Below are 21,810 nucleotides of genomic sequence, written 5' to 3' on the forward strand. Positions count from 1 at the left end.
ACACAGGCAATGAAGAAATACTGTTTAAAGATGTAGTATCCATTTCACTTATTCCACAAGTGTGCTTTTCTTTACATGCACTTTCCTTTAAAAACACTATTTTCCTTTGGGCAAATTAACAATTAGAGAAGCTTTAAATTAAAAATTATTTCATTTTTTTCATGTGTGTGTGTGTGTGAAGCTACTTCTCAATCTTTAAAAATACCTAGGGATTTTGAATTATTTTTGCTGTGTCTACACAGCTCAAAGGGAAAACTATGACACTTTCTTAACAAATTTGGTAAATACAGATGGTCAGTTCTGAGCATTCAGAAATCTCCACAGAGTGCCCCAGATTTTTGCCAATTACTTGAAGAGATTACCAAACTGCTGAATAATTAACTGGTAAATTCCAATTTTAAGGGAAACTGGGTGTGGCAGGGGAGGCAGGAGTTGGAGACACTGAGAAGAATAGTTGTTGCTGTTTTGGGGGGTTTTGTATTTAAAGACATTTGCTGCTACATAACGGAATCAGAAGAACTCCCAAAAAGAATAAGCTTCATGTAAAAATAAATAGTAACTATTTGTAGCCAGTTTTCAAATTTTGATGATTTTAAAAATGAAGTATCAGTCTCACTGAAAGGGACATTACATCTTTAAAGAAAACAATTCAAGCCCTTCCCCAAAATTGCTTCTCTTATGCAAATCAAATATTTTTCTCCTTGCTGTAAAAAGAAGCAAGTTCTTCATCCCCACCCATGCCAATTCCTCATCCCCACCCTGCCCTCCCTTCCCCAATGTTTATGTGCTACATAAAGGTAAAAACTATATACACAGGTAGTACAATGAAGCAAATAAGGAAAAACCTAATTGCACAATGCTACATCCAACGCTTTTAGAGGCAGGTCATTTAAGAGTGCCTAAAATTTTAGTGTTATTGTGTTGTTGCTTTTCAGTGCTTATACAGGATGTCCATTCCATGGAGTCAGCGATATGTATTTAAATTTTTTCATGTATATCTTCCTTGCTTCATCAAGCAATGATGTATCTGATAAACAAGGAAACATATCCTTAATTCGAGCTGTTTACGTTTGACGTCTTCGGAGGCCTGGCTTCTTGGGCGTCTGCTCCACAGAACCAGCACTTGGGGAACCGTCTGAAACATTTTCTTCTGTTCTGTTGGCTCTTTTGTTTTGAGGAGAAGAATCATCTGTTGCGGGTCGCTTCCTTATTCCTGCGCACTGCTCCGCTAACCCAGTCTGGCTGTCTGACGGGTCAGTCTTTTGGTCTACCAAGTGCGTGTCCTCTGAGTTTGCCTGGGACCCAATTAAAGGCACCGCCTGGCGGTTCCCGCAGGATCAGACTTCCTTAACAGGACTCCCATAGCACAAGAAATAAAAGCAAGAATCAATAACTGGGACAGATTCAAACTGAAAAGCTTTCTCTCAGCAAAGGAAACTATCAGCAATGCGAAGAGAGAGCCTTCAGAGTGGGAGAATATCTTTGCCACTCATACTTCAGATAGAGCACTAATCTCCAGAATCTATAAAGAACTCAAAAAACTCTACACCAAGAATACAAATAACCCAATCAACAAATGGGCTAAGGAAATGAACAGACACTTCACAGAAGAAGATCTACAAGCAATCAACAGATATATGAAAATATGTTCAACATCTTTAGTAACAAGAGAAATGCAAATCAAAACTACACTAAGATTCCATCTCACCCCAATTAGAATGGCGATTATCAAGAACACAAGCAACAATAGGTGTTGGAGAGGATGTGGGGAAAAAGGTACACTCATACATTGCTGGTGGGGTTGCAAATTAGTGTAGCCACTGTGGAAAGCAATATGAAGATTCCTCAGAAAGCTTGGAATGGACCCACCATTTGACCCAGCTATCCCACTCCTCGGCCTATACCCAAAGGACTTAAAATCAGCACACTACAGAGATACAGCCACATCAATGTTCATAGCTGCTCAATTCACAATAGCCAGACTGTGGAACCAACCTAGATGCCCTTCAATTGATGAATGGATAAAGAAACTGTGGTATATATATACAATGGAAGATTACTCAGCTATAAAGAATAATAAAATCATGGTATTTGCAGGCAAATGGATGAAATTGGAGAATATCATGCTAAGTGAGATAAGCCAATCTCAAAAATCCAAAAGGCGCATCTCACTGATAAGTGGATGATGACACTTAATGGGGGGGTGGGAGGGGGACAAGAATGGAGGAAGGAGGGACTGTATAGAGGGAAAAGAGGGCTGGGAGGGGTGGGGGGGAAGGAAAAAAATAACGGAATGAATCAAACATCATTACTCTATGTAAATATATGATTATGCAAATGGTATGCTGTTACTCCATGTACAGAGACAACATGTATCCCATTTGTTTACAATAAAAATAAATTAAAAAAAACTATTCCCATTAAACAAAAACTTCTCATTCCCTCTTTGTCTCCACAATCCTATTTTCTATCTCTATGAATTGAACTCCTCTAGACACTTCATATCAGTGATATCTTGTGAATTTGTCTTTTTGTGACTGACTTATTTAACCTAGCATAATGTTTTTAAGGTTGATTCATGTTGGAGCATGTTTTTAATGCTTCTTTTCTTTTATGCCTGAGTTAAATTCCATTGCATGTATACATCATATTTTGTATATCTATTCTATTGATGGATACTTTTTTTTTCTACCTTTTGGCTATTTTGAAAAATCTGCTATGAACATGAATGTATCTTTGAATTCTTGCTTTCCATTCATTTGAAGTAGAATTGCTGAATCGTAAGGTATTTTATGGATTGAATGTTTCTATTGTAAAAAAAAAAAAAGAAACAATTTAAAAAAACTTTTTTAGATATTGAAAAAAAAAAAAGAACACAAACCAATAATAAGTGTTGGTGTGGATGTGGGGAAAAAGGCACACTCGTACATTGCTGGTGGAGTTGCAACTTTGTGCAACCGCTCTGGAAAGCAGTATGGAGATGCCTCAGAAAGCTTGAAATGGACCCACCATTTGACCCAGCTATCCCACTCCTTGGTTTATACCCAAAGGACTTAAAATCAGCATACTACAGTGATGCAGCCACATCAATGTTCATAGCAGCTCAATTCACAATACAAAGAACCCAGTCAATAAATGGGCTAAGGAAATGGGCAGATACATCACAGAAGAAAATATGTAGGTGATCAACAAATACATGAAAAAGTGCTCATCATCCCTGTTAATTAGAAAAATGCAAATCAAAACCACCCTAAGATTTCATCTAACTCCAATTAGAATGGCTGTTATCAAGAATAGCTTGTTATCAAGAATAGCTAGATTACAGAACCAACCTAGATGCCCTTCAATTGATGAATGGATAAAGAAACTGTGGTATATATACACAATGGAATATTACTCAGCCATAAAGAATAGGAAAATCATGGCATTTGCTGGTAAACGGATGAAGTTGGAAAATATGGTAAGTGAAATAGGCCAAGCCCAAAAGACCAAAGGCCGAATGTTTTCTCTGATACGTGCAAGACAATATATAATGATGGGGGTGGGGGAGAAAAGCATGAAGGAAATTTGGACGCTGTAGAGGAAAAAGGGGTGGGAGGGGTGCGGATGGAGAAACAGTAGGATGAAGCAGACAGCATCACCCTATAATATGTATGATTACATGAATGGCGTGAATATACATTGTGTACAACCATAGCAAAAGAAAAGCTGTACCCCATTTGTGTGCAATGAATCAAAATGTGTCTGCAAAAATAAAAAATATTCTAATTAAAAAACAAAACAAAGTCCGTCCAGACCGGAACCCAAGATGGCTACGCTTTTGTTGAGATTACTCTCGTGACTGCACCCAGAGCCGAGACCCCAAGATACTGCTCTAACTTGGAGGTCATCAGCTGACCGTGAGTTCTACAATTTCGAGGTCTTATTTAGACATGTTGGCCGTCACTGCTTCCAAGCTCACCTTAGTCCTCAGCTCTACATCAGAAACACTGTTCCATTGGGAACCACAGCCAAAGAAGAGATGGAGCGGTTCTGGAATAAGAACACAAGTTCAAACCGTCCTGTGTCTCCCCCTATTACCATCTACAGCTGGTCTCTTCCTATGGCAATGTCCATTTGCCACCGTGGCACCGGTATGGCCTTAAGTGGAGGGGTTTACCTCTTCGGCTTGTCTGCCCTGTTGCTCCCTGGAAATTTTGAGTCTTATTTGGAATTTGTGAAATCCCTGAGTCTGGGACCAGCAGTGATCCACGCAGCTAAGTTTGCACTTGTCTTTCCGCTCATGTATCATACCTGGAATGGAGTCCGACACTTGATGTGGGACCTAGGAAAAGGCCTGAAGATTACCCAGCTCTGCCATTCTGGAGTGGTCGTCTTAGTTCTTACTGTGTTGTCCTCTCTAGGGCTGGCAGCCATGTGAAGAGCTGAAGATCCCAGCATCATCTTTCTACACATTATTACATTGATTCACCTTCCTGTTTGTCACTCTTATCTCCAGTGAACCAAATTATCCTGATGTGTTTAAATCCTATTGTGCTTGTAGATCCCTTTGGAACTCAGAAGAGTAGCTTATAGAACCACAGTTCTATAACCACAGGTGCAGTTTCCGTCTTGTTTCTAATGATGGAGTGGCTGCAAAATCTCCCTTTTCCTGCCCACAGCTCACAGCCTCCTCTGAGCCAAGGAGCCCTTATTCTCTCTCCGTGTTGGACTTTTGATTTGTGCTGAGGGTCAGCATTTGGCTTCTTCTTCCTGAGGCAGTGGAAACAATGCCAGCTCTGTAGCCTGTGCCCTGGGAACTGGGGGTGAGGCTTTGGGTGCCACTGCCTGTGGGGTGTTGGCTTAAAGGACAGTTCTGTTCATTGGTCAGAGCCCAGGGCCTTTAGCACCCACACAGTGTGACTGAAAGAAGATAGGTAGGAGTAGAAAATTATCCAGGCCCAGCTACAGGGCTGGGCCCTGTAAAGAGGGTAAGTTGGTTCTTGGAGCAGATATTTTGGGAAGAAGATACATAGCAAGAAGATGATCCAGAAAATTATCATCGACTACAATGAAGAGTTTTGTTTTGTTTTTGCATTTCTGGCAAAGCAAACCTTTTAATGTCATGTTTTCTAATTCAAGTTCATGTATTATTTTTTTCTGAAACTGAATTAAAATACTCATTTAAAAAAACAAAACAAAACAAAACAAAACTCTGTGCTTCCAATATTCACGGGCTGGGAGTTCTTCCAGGCGCTAGCCTGCTCCCGGCCGCCGCTTGCCTGGCGTGCTTGTTAAAGGACCTTTTCTCTGTCAGTTTGGCTCGGGATGCGTGGGGTTGTAATTCTCATGACCGCGTAACAGTGTGGTAACAGTGGTCTTGCTTTTTTAGAGACCCCAGCACCCTTGAATCGCTGGCTCCTCTTTCTCCCTGTAGGTGCCAAAAGGCAGGAAGGAGCTGGAGCAGAGGGAAGTGCCCGCCAGCCTCATGCCCCACAGGAGGCCTGACCTGGGCCCTTGCTCCAGCTTGCTGAGGAATGTGCGGCGCGCCTGGGCCCCTGCGCCCCTGGATGCAGCGGCAGCGCTGCTCTGCCGCCGACACTTTAGTTGATATGGACACAACAACTTGATTTGGTTTATTTATTCTTACGTGCTGCTTGGATCGAACCCAGGGCTTCACACGCGGGAGGCAAGCGCTCTGCCCCTGAGCCTCAGGCCCGGCCCCGGCCTGCAGCTAATTTTTTAAGTGGACATGTTTCCTTCCCTTCCTGTCCCCCTGCTCCTCCCTCACCTCAGGGGAGACAGGTCACCTTTCCCGCCATCAGGGCCTGCGTGTCCTCGAGCCCAGGCACCACAGCAGCTGAGTCACCTCGTCAGCAGCCCCGTGCCTGCAGAGGGGCAGAGCCACAGCCTCCGGGACAGGGGTCCCCTATATCGCTCCTTTGCTTGAAAAACAATAAACTTCATCCTGTTTTTCAAAACCACGTCCTCGTTACTGGATCGGCACTGGGGACGAGGACTGAGCTTTGGCAACACTCAGGTCAGGCGGGGTTGCAGGTGGATTGCTTTTTGGCAAAGAAAGATTGTGGGGGTGCTCGGCACAGTGGGCCACTTAATGGGATCATTCTCTCAACCTGGCGTCCCCGCCATCTCACCTCTGTCCCCTTACAAAAGCAGGCTGTCTCCACCGTCCCCGCTCTCCCAGACACCCCACATTCTGAACAGGGGTGCGTGCCTGAAGCCAGGATGTGTCTGAGGACGGGGGCTGGGCACCCCGGCCCTGGGCTGCTCCCCGGGCCCCCGCCACCCGCGGGGCCTCGAGGACCACAGGTGCGGCCACCCACCTCGTCAGAAGGCAAAGGTGCTCACCGGTGTGGCACCGTCGGAAGCAGGTTCTGCTCCAGGCTGACTGCCCGCCCCCCTCAAAACTGAAGTGTGAAAAAAACCAAAGAACTTGAAAATGTGCCAGAGAAACTTCCAGAGGGCAGCCGGCCTGGCCGCACTTGCAAGGGAATAGAAGCCGGTCACCGGCTCCGCCTGGGCTCGCTGCTGCTCTCCTGCCCATCGCTGACCCGCCCGGTCGGCGTGGGACAGTGCAGGGAGGCCCGTGGCAGGTGCCTGGGCCCCAGCCCGCCCCGCTCCTCCCCTGCCTGGCCACCCTCCCCGTCCTCCCCAGGCCCTGCCGCCTCTGCGGCCCCTTGCCCTCCCTCGCCTTCACTTTCAAAGGCCCGAGGGCGTAAGCTCAGCTGACCTGCCAGCACCCCCCATCCTGGGTGGCTGGGGATCCCCGGCTCTGTGGACTCAGTGGCGTCGATGGCGGCTGGTGGCCTTGGCTGACCCCAGGAGCCCGCTGGTTCTTCCCTTGGAATCCTTCACCCTCCCGCCCCCTCTCTGTCTCTGGCTCCGTTAGGCCCGGGGCCCTGTCGAGGGACCTTCCTGCAGCCACGCCGGTCTGGGGCTTGGGGGTCCTCACCCTGTCACCAGCACCCAGGCCAGAGGCCCTGCTGGGGTCGCCGTGGGCTGGAGTGCGTCATCCGCCCACATCGTGCTGCCGAGAGCTTGGGCCCTGTGCCCGATGCCAATTCAATAACGACGCGGTTTTGAGACGAAGGAAAAGGAAGGCTTATTGCTTCTCTGGTAAAGGAGAAGAAGGGGAGTCCTGTCCCAGAGGCTGGGAGGGGCGGGGGCTCGGACAGGAGCTCGAGGGTCACAGTTCGAGGGTGTGCCGTGGGGGGTCCCAGGCCTCCAGGCGGCCAGGATTTGCTTGTCCACTAGTCCTCTCCCGGGTCCTCGGCAGGCACCTCCTCCTGGGCAGCACAGAGAGCTCAAGGTGGTCCTGTCCCTGCCCCCAGTGGGAGCGGGAGGAGAGAAAGAGGAAAGCCTGTCCCTTTCAAAATAAGCCTCAGAGCCCTGTGTGGACCACTGTCACCTGCCCTTCAGGAGCTTGTCCCTGAGGAGCTGGGAAGGCCGGAAGCCACCTGCCTGGAGAAGCAGCCCTCTCCTCTGCAGCACTGACCACCCCCCATGCTCTTGATGGCCTACGAAGACGGCAGCTTAGTGGCTGCCTGGGTTTTAACACCATTTTGCAGTTAGATCCCTTCTGTCCTTACAGAAAAATGGGCAGAGGTTCCTTCCATACAGCTTTCTGGATCCTTTATCAGGGGCTCCTGTAGGTGGCTGTCCTTCTTTGTCTCAGGATCCCTCTCTCCAAGAGGCACTTACTCCTGACCGACCCCTCCTGACCCCTTTGTCCCTCTGCCTCTGTTAATGATGGCCCTGGAGCAGCAGATGAAAAGACTGTCATCCCAGCAATCCTGGAGGCTGAGGCAGGAGGATCACAAGATGGAGGCCAGCCTTAGCAACTTAGTGAGAACCTGTCTTAAAATTAAAAAAAAATAAGTAAAAAGGCTTGAGGTGCAGCTCGGTGGTTTTAGGCAAAACACGGATGTAGGAATGAAGAACAAGGCCGCTCGACAGTAGCATAGGAGGGGGAGCCGGTGGAGACCTGAGCCCACCCCCGCTTACAGCCCAGGGGAGTGAGGGGTGCGGGGCTTCTGCCATCTGGCTGTTGCTAGGGGTTTGTCAGGGAAGGGGCCTTGGGGTCGGCACCTCCATTCTTTGAGGTGGCTGTGCTTCCATGTCCTAAGGTTTCAGTCCCGGTGACAGTTCTGTTTCTGTGTGGTGACAGGGTATGGCCTGGGGTTTAGGTCTGGTCGTTCTGGGTCGGAGGGACTGACAGAGTATATGGCGCCAACCGCCTCGTGCGCAGCTGACTTCTTAACTGTGCGGTCACGTGCGATGGAGTGGTTAAAAAGTAGCCCTGCCGGCCTCTGATCCTTACTTAGTGTCTTTGCCGTGGTTTCGGTAGTTAGGGACACTTTCCGGGTGGGCCTACGGGGAAGGTCCTGCCTGGGTGGGCGGGTGCTGATTTTCAAGATGGAGTGACTTTGGCCTGAGGACCTAGCAGTGACCGCTGCTCTAAGATGGAGGACGTGCTTCAGGAAGGCACTGGCCAAGATTCCCCCTGACAGTGGGAAGAGGAAACAGAGTAATAAAGACCAGAAATCGCTGAGGCAAGGGAAGTGGCGGGTGGACATGTCACCCACCCAGACAGGGTACAGGTGGGGAGTGGCAATTCACAGGAAAGGACCCCAACGGGATCACAGCAGTGGGGGACACAGGGGTGGACAGACCCTGCTTACCTGAGGCAGGAAAGGTGAACCCTGAAACTTGAAGACTATGGCAGAGTCCAGGGAACTCTAGAAAGGGTGAGTCAGCCATATTCCTAAACAGGGTGGCAGAAGCTTTCAGACACCAGGCCAGGACAGATCCTAACTCAGGACAGAAAGACCCTGACAGCCAGACCTGAGCATCAGGAGGCAATTGCAAAAACTAGAACAGGGACATCAGCCTCCTATGGCCACTAGTTAACGAGGCCTTTCAAGGTGTTTAATAATAGAGACAGGCCAGGCGAGGTGGTGCATGCCTATAATCCCTGTGACTTGGGAGGCTGAGGCAGGAGGATCACAAGTTCGAGGCCAGCCTCTGGAACTTAGTGAGGGTCTAAGCAACTTAGCAAGACCCTGTCTCAAAATTAAAAAAAATAAAAAGGACTGGGGATGCTGCTCAGGGTTGAGCACCTCTGGGTTCAATCTCTGGTACAAAAATAAAACAAAACAAAACAGGCCAGCGGAGAGGGCTGGGCTCGCAATCATCTAAAAGCCCCAGCTTTTGGCCGCCCTCAGCCAGCGCCTTCAAGGTGGCCCCAGCAGAGCCCTCCCGGAAGCCTGGGAATCTCTGCAGCCCCTGAGGCCCAGCCAGTTTGCTCTGTGCCACTGATGATACCCTGGCCGCGGGAGTGGCTGATGGTTCCCTCCCCAGGGTGACGGAGCAGCCAGAAGCTGACTCCGCCAGGGTCGCCCATGCCAACCAAGCTCGTGTGAGGACACAGGTCTTCATTAGCTGCGTCTGTGCCACACAGCAACAGGTGTCTGCAGGGGAGCAGCCCGACCCAAGTGTGCAGGTAGATGAAGGTAAAGCCACATCCTGGCCGGCGGCTGCAATCTATGGAGGCTGAGATCGCAGCCAGCAAGCGAGGCCGCGTCCCGGCCCCACCCCACGTCCCAGCGTGGGTTTCTACGTCAGGGTCCACTTGTGGGTGAGCACAAATGGAGGCTCACAGAGCGGCTGCAGTGTGCAACCCCGGGCGGCTCCAGGATCCCAGGTCAGCCTCACCCCGAGACGGCTCCGGCACGCTCCTCATCCATGCTGGGCGGCCGGCCGTCCTGGCTCACCTCCAGACTAGAGCGCTCCCCAGGGAGCCGGCTGGGAGCCCAGGTGACGCGCTGGGAGACGTCACCCGTTCACGCCAGGCCACTCATTAAGGAAGGGACACCCCCTGGGGCCTGGTAAGGGCCACACAACCTGGAAAGAAAGAGACCTCATGAGACTATTGAACAGGTTGTTCAAAGGGGGCCAATCTGCATACGAAATGACCCTGAGGGGCCCCCAGTGCTCCCCGACTTTTAAAGCCTGTTCATCACCGGGCACAGGTTCGGAGGCAGTTGGCGGAAGGTGGCAGTCGCCCTTGCCCGAGTTCCCCGCGTTCCCCCCCGAAGCCAGATGTGAGCATCTATCTACTAGTGTTTCCAGACGCTTCACAGGACGGGTAGCGCCTTCCCCAGCAGGTCAGAGAGGGCCGGAGCCCTACAGAAATGCCTTTCGCTCCTGGTTTTGGGCCCCCAAAGTCCCTCCAAAGGGACTTGCCCCAAAGGATCACCTATGGCCGCTGTGGAAGGACCCTAGCCAGTGCCGCTGTGTCCCCGCCCCAGGGCCCGGGGCGTCTCCAGGTGGGTACATTTGTCTAGAATTGAATCTGTTTCTTATGAGTCTGTACAGGGGACACAACAGACCAGCCGGGCACACCCGTGAGCGGAGCAGCCCTGGAGTGTCCCGGGATAGTGGCCTCCGTCCAGCCACCTGTCCCCCAGGACCAGGGGCCCCAGCGCTGCCAGCTGCCCGCCCCCCGCCCAGCCCGGGATGGGGGCTGTCCTCCTGCTGCTGGCACAGCCTGGGCAGGGGAGACTGGGAAGGAGACAGCGTGGCCAGCATGTCCAGTAGCACAGGTGGGGACAGCCTCCCTTTTGGAGGAGATGTGACTCTGACCTTACTCAGGGAAGGAGACCCCCAAACAGGGTCCCTTCTAGTCGACATTCCGCCTGACGCGTCCCTCCCTTGCGTCCACCTAAATCCGCCCTTCGTGCTCAATACTCGACCCCCACTTGCCAAGGTCACAGCCCCCCTTAGATGCTACAAAGACAACGCCTCCTGCTATCACTGTTCCAGAAACAAGCCCTGCACGTGTCCCGTCAACGTCTCTGCCGTCTCCCCTTGTTTGACCAGGTCCCCTGTTCACACAATCTGACCTGCTGGTGCCCCAGCAGCCGGGATGCGGGCGGCAGGTGCCTCCCCTGGAGTGGCCCCACACTCGGAGGGCGCCGCGGTCTGTGTGTGCGCCACCCTGGGGCCCTCGGCTGGCTGGCAGGAGGCACCATTGGCAAGGGAAAGGACCGTTATACCTGCGCTCCCCGGTGTTGGCGACCCTCTGTAACGCCTGCCACAGGGCCTCGGCCCAGGTTGCCTGGGCTCCACTTCTCTCAAAGAGGCTTCCTGGCGCGTCCCCGCAGAGGCACTGGCCCCACGCACAAGGGCGCACAGGCCAGGCCTGCCCCTGGCGGCGCACTGATCCTGGAGGGCCGCAGAGCCACCCAGACTGGCAGTGCAGGGGCTGGATATTCCTCCCGTGAGGACATCCTCGCAGCCTTGCACTGCCCCGTCGGGTTTGGCAGCATTCGTGAGAAACACCTTTGCGATACAGTCCTCCTCAGACTCCTTGCTGCACGTGGTCCGAGACAATCAACTCTCCCTGGACTACTTCCTGGCAGAACAAGGGGGCGTGTGTGTCCTTATCACCACGACCTGCTGCACCTACCTGAACAGCCAAAGAGGTGGCAGCGGACAGGAGAAGCTCTGTGAGCCGGTCCCAGACCCCGACCCACAGGGCCACAGCCAGGGTCTGGCTTCTGCCACTCGTCAGACTGCTGGTTAGCCTTGTGCTGCTCCTTGCCTTCGGCTTACTCCTGCTTGGATTAGTTCAGCTTGTTTATTCAAGAATCCAGAAAAAAAAAAAAAAAAAAAAGAATCCAGAAGTTTCAAGAAGAATTGACGGTTGCCCAGGAGTACAAGGCCCTCCTGGTCCTCCTGGACCAGGAGCCTGTGCTGCCCACCTGTCCCCTGTGGATCAGGCATTAGAAGTTTGTAACCTCCAGGGATTCATGGAATCGACGTCCCTATACCAGCAGGAAGAAGTTACGAGGAGAGACCCTCCCCGCAAACCTGATGTCCTTTGTATAGGATGTGGCCCCAGCCGGAAGTCTGCTTCCAGACACCTCCCATCCCTCAGAACTGCAGTGCTTGCCAGGAAATCACCTTTGGAACTGTGCCCACAGCAGTAAAAATCCCCACCTCGAGCTTTGCCCAGCCTGCACTTGTGCGTAAGTCTGCCAACCCGACGTTTTCTGTTCTGGGATTGAACCCAGGGGTGCTGTACGACCCCAGCCTGTTTTGTTTTGTTTTGAGATGATAACGCTGTTGCCCAGGCTAGACTTGAACTTGCCATCCTCCTGCCACAGCTTGCTGGGTGGCCGGGATGACAGGCAAGTGCCACCGCGCCGGCCTGCCCCACACATTCTTAAACGAAGCTCCAATAAAACCTGGGCCGTGAGCTCGTGCTGGCTGGAGTCCCCTTGTTTCTATCAGCAGAGTCCAGGTTCCTCCTCCAACTTCGGCCACTAGGCCTGGAGGTGCCTGGGCCCAAGGCCTCCTGCAGTCCAGTCATGGTGGTGGACCTGGGGGTGCACTAGGCCCTGAAAGAGGAGGGCCTGGGCTTTGGCTTCCTCCTCCGGGTCACCGCCAGCCCCATCCTGCTCCCTGAATGCTCCTGGAGGCCTGAGTTTCTGGATTCCTGCTCCCATGCCCAAGCCTCCGTTTTCCTGTTGATTCCAACAGGCTTGAGATAGCTGCCGCCCCCAAGAAAAACAGCGCCCCGAAGCTACAGGAATGAGGCCTTGGTGGAGGTGGGGCACAGCCAAGCGAGCTCCAGGTCTCGGGGTGAGCCAGGCCTGCCGATCCTGGAGATTCCTGTTGTGTTCCTGTAGATTCCAAGAAACGTAGCGGAAGAGTAGCAAAGTAGAAAGCAGAGAGCAGGTCTCCGCCTTCTTTCTCACGGTTACTGGGATTTTCTGGGGGAGTGTTAGAGGGTCTTGCCCAAGCCCCACCTCTCAACTCTGATAAAACACTACATTACAGGTGTGTGGTTCACTTTCAGTACCACGGATTGAACCCAGGACGTTTGACCACTGAGCTGTACTGCTCGCCATCTTTATTTTTATTTGAAATAGTGTCTCACTACGTTGCTTTAGTGTGTTGCTAAGATGCCCAAGCCGACCTCAAACTTTCCATCCTCCTGCCTCAGCCTCCCCAGTCCCTGGGATGGTGGGCATGTGCCACTGTACCTGCAACTGCACTAGATTTCTAAACTTTTACTGTGCCTGTTTTTACCCAGAGGCGTCCAAGCAAGACCTACGAGGATGGGAGAAAAGCTGTAATACAATACCATGAGACTGTGCTAACAACCCAAGGGCCTCTCAGTCATTCTGGCCTGACTGCTACACCCTTTACAGAATTGGTGGTGGGTGTGAAGCAGACCAGGTGCCCCCTCCCAAAAGACCCTTGCCGTACTTAAGCCACCCCTCTTGACAGACAGCAGAATGTCTGCAGGTTATTGTGGTTGGTGGTTTCCTCTTTCTTGCAAATGCCAGGTCTGCACACTGCAAGCCTGCACATAAAAGCTCACCTCTTTTTCTTTCTGAGCCTCTCCTTGCTGGAGTCTAAGTCCCAACTGAACCTTGCTTGCGCTTTCCTGCTCACTTGCCTCTATTTCCTTTCCACATCTCCAGCTCAAAAGTTCCCCTCTGTGGTCTCAGATTGTGGCACTCCTGCACCCACAGCCTGCAACTCAGTACGTGGTGGTCTCGGGTGGGACCTCAAGTCTCCCCAAAGCGGAGGTCCCGGGCCTCAGTTTCCTCCTCCAGAGCCCCACCAACCTCCCGCCTCAGTTTCCCCGCTCATTCCAACAGGCCGAGCCACTCCTGAGCCCAAGGCTGCAATCTAGTAGGCGGTGGCCTTGGGCGGAGTCACTACCCCCAAGAGAGCGGAGGTCGGGGCCACGTCCTTCCCTCCAGGCCGCCCTCCGACCGGTTTTCTTAAGGGTCCGGAAGGCGGGAGTTCAGAGTCTCCAGCGCGGGGCGGAGCCAGGCGACGGGGGCGCGACGGGGCGGAGCCGCATGACGCAGGAGGGGCGGGGCGGAGCCCGGTGACGTGAGGGGAGGGGCGGAGCGCGGGGCGGCCGCGGCCATGGCAGGTACGGCGGGCCCGGGCGGCGGGCGAGGCTGTGCGCGCGGGGGCTGCACCCGCCGTGCGTGCGCGGCCGTCTCAGCCTGTCGCTGCCCCGCAGCTCCGGAGCCGCTGTCCCCCGCGGGCGGCGCGGGCGAGGAGGCGCCGGATGAGGACGAGGACGAGGCGGAGGCCGAGGACCCCGAGCGGCCGGCGGGCGCGGGCGGTGGGCGCGGCGGCGTTGGCGGGGCCGGGCCGGGGCTCTGCGGCGCGCTGGGGGGCGCGCTCACCAGGCGCGCGGTCACGCTGCGGGTGCTGCTCAAAGACGCCCTGCTGGAGCCCGGCGCCGGGGTGCTGTCCATCTACTACCTGGTGAGCGTCCCCGTTACCCCCATCCGCGCTCGGACAGGAAGGGAAACCGAGGCCCAGAGCGCCCTTGCCGCAGGACGAGCCCCCGCCGTGGGGAGGGAAAACTGAGCCCCGGAGCAGCCGGGCCCGGACGGAGCCCCTTGGGAGCTGGAGGACCCGGTTCATCCAAAGCCCCGCTCTGCAGTTGAGAATCTAAGGCCACGAGGGGCCTCCTGGCTGTGTGACCCCGCAGCTTCTCTGGGTGGCAGCAGTTTCCCCCTGTGTACAATTGGGTGTTTTTCCTCTCCCGAGCCCTTTCGTTTGGATTCAGTGAATAAAGCACTCCACACATTTCTGCCGTCCAGCAAGGACTTTAAAAGCACGCACTGTCATGGTTACTATTGCTTGAGTTTTGCACTAAGCACCTGCTGTATGCTAAGCAGTATATTGGGTGCTTGGGATACAGCACTAATCAAATGGACCCTGTCCCTATCCCTAGGGGGCTCACAGTCCAGGTAGGAGGGGGCTGGCCTGGGAGAGAATCCTGGGCCTGGAATGGTCACTGTACTGGAGAGTGGAGCTATGCCTCAGGAGCAGGGTCAGGAGGAATTCCCTGGAGGGTGCCAGACCCTGTCTCCACAGGGGAAGAAGTTCATTGGGGATCTGCAGCCCGATGGGAGGATTGTGTGGCAGGAAACCGGGCAGGTCTTCAACTCTCCCAGTGCCTGGGCTACCCACTGCAAGAAACTGGTGAACCCTGCCAAGAAGTCGGGCTGTGGCTGGGCCTCTGTCAAGTACAAGGGCCAAAAACTGGACAAGTACAAGGCTGCCTGGCTCCGACGGCACCAGCTGCACATGCCTGTAGCTCCTGCCGATGAGGTATGTCCTTTGGCCCCTGCAGTAAACCCTCTTGGACTTACTGTTGGATGAGGGGTGCTCGACTGCACACAGCACTTCCAGTGCTGGGCCAGAGACGGTGACATGAACAGAGAACTGGAGGGGGATGGAGAAGCCATGAAGATATCTGGGAGAAGGTCCATGCAAAGGACCTGTGGCAGGACAGAATCTGGTGTGTTGGAAGCACAGCAAGGAGGCCATGAGACTGGAGCAGAGGGGGAGAGAGAAGTAGGGAAGGCAGGGGTGGTTCCTGAGGGCCCTGTAGGTTGCTAGAAGGACTTGACCTTTTCCCCAAGGCAGGTGGGAACCATGGAGGGCTGTGGACAGAAGAGGAAGACCTGACTCAGTGTTCACTGTGCCCTCTGGTGGCTGTTATAGGGAGGAAAGATGTAGGCAAGCCTTGGATATTTTTGAAAGTGCATCTGACAGGGATTAGTGCATCTGGTGAGATGGGAGACATGGAAGAGCAGGTGGGGGCCTAGCTGGGCACAGTCCTACCTGGGGTTGCCATGTTGAGACCTTGGGAGCTCCCCATGCAGAGACAATGGGCAGCTGGACCCCTAGTAAACAAGGCCACTCTGAAGAGTGTGGGTGGAGGAAGAGGCTCAAGGACGCCGTGTGGGTCCTCCTGCACCAGAAGAAACCTATAGAGGTGGCAGGGGAGCCCAGCAGGTGCTGGGTCTGGGTGTCAGGTGAGATGTGGCTAGGAGGAGGGGTCTTTAAGGGGCAGCCGCTGCTGAGAGGGTGAGGACAGGGACCTAGATGTGATCTTTGTATTTGAACCCAAAGAGGTCACCTTGGCTAGAGCCATTTTTTGGGGAGGCAGTCAGGGAAATCATAGTGATCCATGTCACTTGCTCAGGAACTGAGCTGGAGGGCTCAAGCCAAACGCTTTACACGTATGACCTCACTTCACCCTGACGCCACCCCCACGGGCTGGCGGTCACTGTGTAGTTGGACAGCTAAGAACGGAAGTGGAGGAGTTAGGGCTGTCCACTGAGGTCACACCACGCAGAGGCAGAGGGTGCGGGCCGGAGTTGTGCTTGCGCATTAGACCACCTCTGCTCGCTCTCGCCCTCTGGCCGTCGTGTTGGGCAATGGCATCTGGGGCTCGGGTCCACTAGAAGTCTGGGGTTGGGTGTTGCCCAGCTGAGGGTCCCACCGCTCCCCATGTCAGAGCCCGGCCAGCGAAGGGGAGGAGGAGGAGCTGCTGATGGAGGAAGAGGAAGAGGAGGTCCTGGCGGGGGTCTCAGCAGAGGACAAGAATCGGAGACCCCCGGGGAAGGGCCCCTCGGAGCCTGCGCACCCCGGTGAGGGGATCAGGGGAGGCAGGGCGGGAAGCGGGTGGCCCTGGAGTGTGGGAGGGGGCTGGGAGACACGGGCCGTGGTCTTCTCTGGACCCCTGCTGCCCAGTTGGTTCCCTGCCTGTTTGAGGCTGTGATGCTGGACTTCTGGGCACCGCGGCCCTGTTTCTTTACGTGCTCCCTGATTTCTTTGGCCCACTACCTGGTTTCCTGTGTGCTGCTGGGGACTGAACCAGGGCCTGGTGCATGTGAGGCAAGCACTCTGCCAACTGAGCTCCTAGCCCCTGAGCTCCATTTTTAAAAGTTTGATTTGTTGACACCTCACTTCCCAGCTGTCCCTGTCTGCTTCAGAAGGCCGCCTCTGGGTTTATTGATTTGATACCCAGATTGGCCAGGGGAGGGACTTACACTGCCTTTTCCATTTTCTCCTCCTCTACAGAGGCCACACCCCCAGGGAAGCGCGTGGAAAACAAGCCCCGTGTGCCTGTGCGCTACTGCATGCTGGGCAGTCGCGACTCTGCCAGGTCAGATGTGCCTCTGCAGCTCTGGCTGGCGTGAGGCGTGAGGGCAGGGCTGGGGTGGTGCAGGGAGGTAGTTTCGGGGATGAGGGAGGAGCCTGGGGTGCCTGGCTGTGGGACTCTCCGCTCCTCCAGGAACCCACACACATTGGTGGAAGTGACATCCTTCGCTGCCATCAACAAGTTCCAGCCCTTCAATGTGGCCATTTCTAGCAATGTCCTCTTTCTGCTGGTATGAGACTAATCTCCCACCTTGACCCTGTGTCCAGGCAAGGGGCTCTCTGGTCTGGGAAGGGGGCTGGGACACCCAGGAAGAAGGGAGGGAGGGAGGGGGTCTTGGAATGGCAACTGTGTGAGAGCAGGGAGCTTTGTTTGCTTTTGGTAAATGGCAGGTGCTCATTACGTGTCTGCTACGGGTAAATGGTAGGTGATCAATAAATATGTGGAGGAGGAAGCTGGGCTGACCCTGCAGGAGGGCAGGAGCAGCAGCCTGAGCCAGTGCCCTCCCCTGCCTCCCCTCCCCAGGACTTCCACAGCCACCTGACGAGGAGCGAGGTCGTGGGTTACCTGGGAGGCCGCTGGGACATCAACAGCCAGAGTGTGTATTTGGGGCCGGGTGGACAGGCGGATGCCAGGGCCAGGATTGACATCTCTTCCTCCCCGCGTCCCTGCAGTGCTGACGGTGCTGAGGGCCTTCCCCTGTCGGAGCCGCCTGGGGGATGCTGATACGGCAGCTGCCACTGAAGAGGAGGTGAGGGGCTGCCTGGGAGGGATGCAGCCATCCTGGCAGCTGTCAGGTTACACTCAGCCCGTGTGCGGTGGGCATGTGACGGTGCCTGGCCCCAGCCTGGTCGTACAGTCTTTGCAAACGCTACCAGCCGTAGACCCTTGGTGTCCCATAAGACCTAAGGTGTCGTCATGTCACCCAGCGTCATGCCTGGCACTGAGCCAGCCAGGGGCTGTTGCTGTGCTTTTTAGATTTTTTGTGGTGCTGGGGCTGGAACTCAAGGCTCCCGCAGGACAGGCAGACACTCTACCGCTGAGCCACATCCCAGCCCTTTCCAGTTGAGTTTGAGACAGGGTCCCGCTAGGTGGCCGCGCTGGCCTGGGACCTGTGGCTCAGCCAGGGTGCTCCTGGGTCCCAGGGTGCGCTCCACCACCGCCGGGTTCTTGGTCGTGCTGTCGCGTGGAGCTTTGCCCCTGGGACTGCAGGACTCTGCACCCCCTCCTCCAGGCTGCGTTGCAGTGCCGTGCAGGGTCGGGTGAGCAGGCGCCGGCTGGGCATGAGCATTTCCCACCTCTCCTTGTTGGTGACTGCTGGGAAGGGGCTGTCTGCAGGGAGCACCTGCATGGGCCAGGACAGCTGCCCTGCCACAGCTTCTGCACCCGACTGTCCATCCTAGACGGAGAGCGAGCGTGCAGACTCCCGTTCATGTCATTTTCTGTGTGCATACTGGGGACTGCCCAGGCCTCATGCATGCGAGGCCAGCACTCTACCAACTGTATCCCCAGCACACATCCTATCGGCACCTCACCACCTAGGACTCGTCCAGCAGAGGGAGAGTGTGTGCTTTCGGTGCTCCGCATGGGACTTGGGCACCCTTGGGTCCCAGCGTTCATAGGGTGCTGGTACCTGTCTCCTCACAGACAGAGGGGCCACTCTAGCTGCGTGAGTGCAGGCAGGCAGGCGCTGAGCAGAACCACCGACCCACCTCACGACAGGGTGTTTTCTAGCAGTTTCCTGACTGCCCACCCTGCTGCTGCCTCTGCCCAGATCTACCAGAGCCTGTTCCTGAGAGGCCTGTCCCTGGTGGGCTGGTACCACAGCCACCCGCACAGCCCAGCACTGCCCTCGCTGCAGGACATCGACACCCAGATGGATTACCAGCTGCGGCTGCAGGGCTCCAGCAACGGCTTCCAGCCCTGCCTGGCCCTGCTCTGCTGTGAGTCCTGGGCCAAAGAGTGGCCACCGGCTGGGCCAGCTGAGCCCCCAGCCCAGACCCCTCTCCTTCTCCTTCCCCAGCCCCGTACTACTCTGGCAACCCGGGACCTGAGTCCAAGATCTCACCCTTCTGGGTGATGCCTCCTCCTGAGGTAGGTGGGGCCGCTGGGGGTCCTTGGGAGGCCTGGGAGGGGTTGGGCAGGGCCTTTGGGCAGGTGTGCCCGGGGAGGAGGGCATGCTGGCTGTTCAAGACAGGGCACTGTTCTGGGCTTAGCTGGGGGTTGGGTCTGTTTCTCCCACTGATGGTCAGCCTGTGAGCTTCACTGAGGGCCTGTGTGCAGCATGCTGCTTAGTGAGGTGGCTTCCTTCCCAAGCCCTGCCTGGCTTTGCCGCCCAGGCCCCACTGGGGGTCAGTGGTTGGCCCTGGAGGGAACTCTGGGCTCCATCCCTCTTTCTGGCATCCGTTGGCAGGATCCCACCCTGGCCCCAGTGTCTGGCTCTGCCAAGGCCCAGCATGGTTTGCAGCCACAGATCCCAGTTCCAGGCCCTTGCTGTCCCCACTGCCATGGGTGGGGCAGGTGAGGTCTTTGACTGACTTGCGTTGCCCTCAGCAAAGGCCCAGTGACTACGGCATCCCCATGGAGGTGGAGATGGCCTATGTGCAGGATGGCTTCCTGACCAATGACATCCTGCACGAGATGGTGAGCTCACTGTGGGCAGGGCTGGGGTGGCAGGTGCCCCACGAGAGGCACCCAGCATGGCCAGGTTGGCTACTGATCCTAGGACAAGCCCCTGGCCCACCAAGGCCCCTCTCCCTGCTCCTGGGTAGCTCTGCACCCACCACTGGTTCTCCATGCAGAGAAACCAAGCTGCTCTGGGTTGTGCCCAGGTGCACATTCTTTAATGTGCAGCTGGAGATGGAGCCCAGGGCCTCGCACATGCCAGGCCAGTGCTTCCCACTGAGATGCACTCCAGCCCAGGATCACAGGCTTAATGGCCACGTGTTTATCTGTGCCAACAGAAGCCAACTTTGCTGGGTGCGGTGGCACACACCTGTAATCCCAGGGGCTCAGGAAGCTGAGGCAGGAGGATCATGAGTTCAGAGTCAACCTCAGCAACAGCGACGTGCTAAGCAACTCAGTGAAACCCTGTCTCTAAATAAAATACAGAAGTGCGCTGGGGACGTGCTCAGTGGGCCTCAGGGTACTTCAGGGTGCAGAATCACCCACATGAGTGACTGGGGGATGGTGCCTGCTCCAGGGAGGGTACTAGGGACACCCCTCAATTCAATCCTCTGTACCCACCCCTCCAAAAAAAACCCAATCTGTTCACCATAGCTGGGCCTTGGGTGTTGTTCTTTGGTCTGCAGCTAGAACAGGCAGGTAGGCAGGCCTGCTCCCCCAGACCCACAGAATGCAAGTCCACAGGGGCTGCAGCCCATGGGAAGGCAGCCAGACACCCTGTCCCTCCCTCCCAGATGCTGCTGGTGGAGTTCTACAAGGGCGCCCCGGACCTGGTGAGGTTCCAGCAGCCCTGGAGCCAGGAGCACAGCTACTTGGACAAACTTAAGGTAAGACCACATGCATCCCCAGGGGCTGCAGCCCCAAGTCCTGTGCATAGGGTACCCCAAGAAAGTGACCACAGTTAAGATAGAAATGGGAACAGCCCAGGTACGCAGCTCAGTGATGGAGTTGTACTGAGCATGCTCAAGGCCCTGGCTCTCTCCAGCACCAATAAACAACACCCCTCAGACCTCAGGACCCCCAGGCACCCCCACTGGAGAAGCCGCTCCATCCGATCCCATCTCACCCAGGGCCACCTGAAGAGGGCGCACAAGTTTTGGTTTGGAGCCTTGAGCGCTGGCAAGGCTGCTAGGCCAGTGGCTGGTTTGTGAGCCGGCTTCTTTGGCCACTGGCCCACCTGGCTGCCTCCTGAGGGGTCATTCACTTCCCGCTGGAAGGCTTCCTCCAAAAACTGCCTGCGGCACTTCATACAGAAGCTCATGGCCTTCCACGCACTCAGGACAGCAGCCCCATGGGGAGCTGCTCCTGGTCACCTCTCAAGTCTAGAGGCCCTGGGGTGAGGGCAGGATGGGATCGCGCAGGTATACCGCCCCCCACCAAAGAACCCCACAAATGGACTTCCACCTGCAGCCCCCTGGTCCTTGGTCAAGTGCACTGTTCCCCTTTGTGAGCTGGGACTTGGGAACGCTGCTCTGTGCTTGGCTGAGGATCTGGCTCTGCCAGGCTGGTTCACTGGGGTGGTAGCCCTGAGGGACAGGAAAGGGGTGGCCAGCCCTGAGCCATGAGCCTTGCTTGTTTCAGATCTCCTTGGCCAGCAGGACACCCAAGGACCAAGGTCTGTGCCACGTGTTGGAGCAGGTCTACAGTATCCTTAAGCAGGGGAGCTGAGGGTGCTGGCCTGAGGTCAAAGGTGGCTCTGGGCGACTGCCCAAGGACTCCATCTGCTGCCACCCCGTCCTGTGTGATGTAAATGGGCTTGGATAATAAAGAATGAACAGCTGGCAGCCTGTGCTGTGTCTCAGCGGGTGGGCAAAGGCTGGGTCCCAAGAGCAGCTTCCCCTCCAGTGGGAGGACACTGGGCTTCCGCAGCCAGCCCCATGGCGTGCACTGGGTGTGGGGCTGCTGTCTGGGCAGCAGGGCAGTTTGGGGTGCAGAGTCACCCACGTGAGTGACTCCAGGGAGCTGGCACCAGGGGTGCCCCTTGCTGGCCAGCACAGGGGGCTTAGACCCACCCTGCACCAACATGAGAGAAAAGGCTGTAGAAAGAAACATTTAATACTTTTTTTAAAAAAATTAGGTGTACAATTCCGTTCACCCTGGATGGTAAGCCAGGTCACATAGCCCCC

At 55.2% G+C, this 21,810-nt stretch overlaps 2 protein-coding genes across 9 annotated transcripts; both read left to right on the forward strand.

The window, feature by feature from the left end:
* Positions 1–3,900: 3,900 nt before the first annotated feature.
* Positions 3,901–5,024, forward strand: LOC306645985 (succinate dehydrogenase cytochrome b560 subunit, mitochondrial-like). The gene has a single exon (XM_079114252.1). The coding sequence runs from the start codon at positions 4,022–4,024 to the stop codon at positions 4,418–4,420; it is 399 nt and encodes a 132-aa protein (XP_078970378.1). The 5' UTR covers positions 3,901–4,021; the 3' UTR covers positions 4,421–5,024.
* An 8,901-nt stretch (positions 5,025–13,925) lies between these two features.
* Positions 13,926–21,468, forward strand: MPND (MPN domain containing). 8 transcript variants are annotated; one of them, XM_079116186.1, is made up of 13 exons: positions 13,926–13,960; positions 14,054–14,304; positions 14,923–15,159; positions 16,355–16,487; positions 16,921–17,005; positions 17,135–17,231; positions 17,525–17,597; positions 17,674–17,750; positions 18,774–18,942; positions 18,999–19,093; positions 19,553–19,642; positions 20,419–20,511; positions 21,266–21,468. In XM_079116186.1, exons 1-13 carry the CDS (start codon positions 13,954–13,956, stop codon positions 21,350–21,352), a joined length of 1,494 nt encoding a protein of 497 aa, XP_078972312.1. In that variant the 5' UTR covers positions 13,926–13,953; the 3' UTR covers positions 21,353–21,468. The 8 variants fall into 8 exon arrangements, with proteins under 8 accessions (XP_078972312.1, XP_078972313.1, XP_078972316.1 ...); XM_079116187.1 differs by having other exon boundaries at positions 19,023–19,093; XM_079116190.1 differs by lacking the exons at positions 20,419–20,511; positions 21,266–21,468 and having other exon boundaries at positions 18,734–18,942; positions 19,553–19,646.
* Positions 21,469–21,810: the final 342 nt, after the last annotated feature.

This window comes from Sciurus vulgaris, assembly GCF_902686455.1.
Source record: "Sciurus vulgaris genome assembly, chromosome: 16".
NCBI classification, from domain to species: domain Eukaryota; kingdom Metazoa; phylum Chordata; class Mammalia; order Rodentia; family Sciuridae; genus Sciurus; species Sciurus vulgaris.

Bases quoted from the DNA above. Each gene is read 5' to 3' on its own strand.
- MPND (XM_079116186.1), top strand. The intron at 15,160-16,354 runs GTATGTCCTTTG...TCCCCATGTCAG, and splicing joins CTGTAGCTCCTGCCGATGAG to AGCCCGGCCAGCGAAGGGGA. The intron at 18,943-18,998 runs GTGAGTCCTGGG...CCCCCAGCCCAG, and splicing joins CTGCCTGGCCCTGCTCTGCT to ACCCCTCTCCTTCTCCTTCC.
- LOC306645985 (XM_079114252.1), top strand. From the start codon at position 4,022: ATGGAGCGGTTCTGGAATAAGAACACAAGTTCAAACCGTCCTGTGTCT.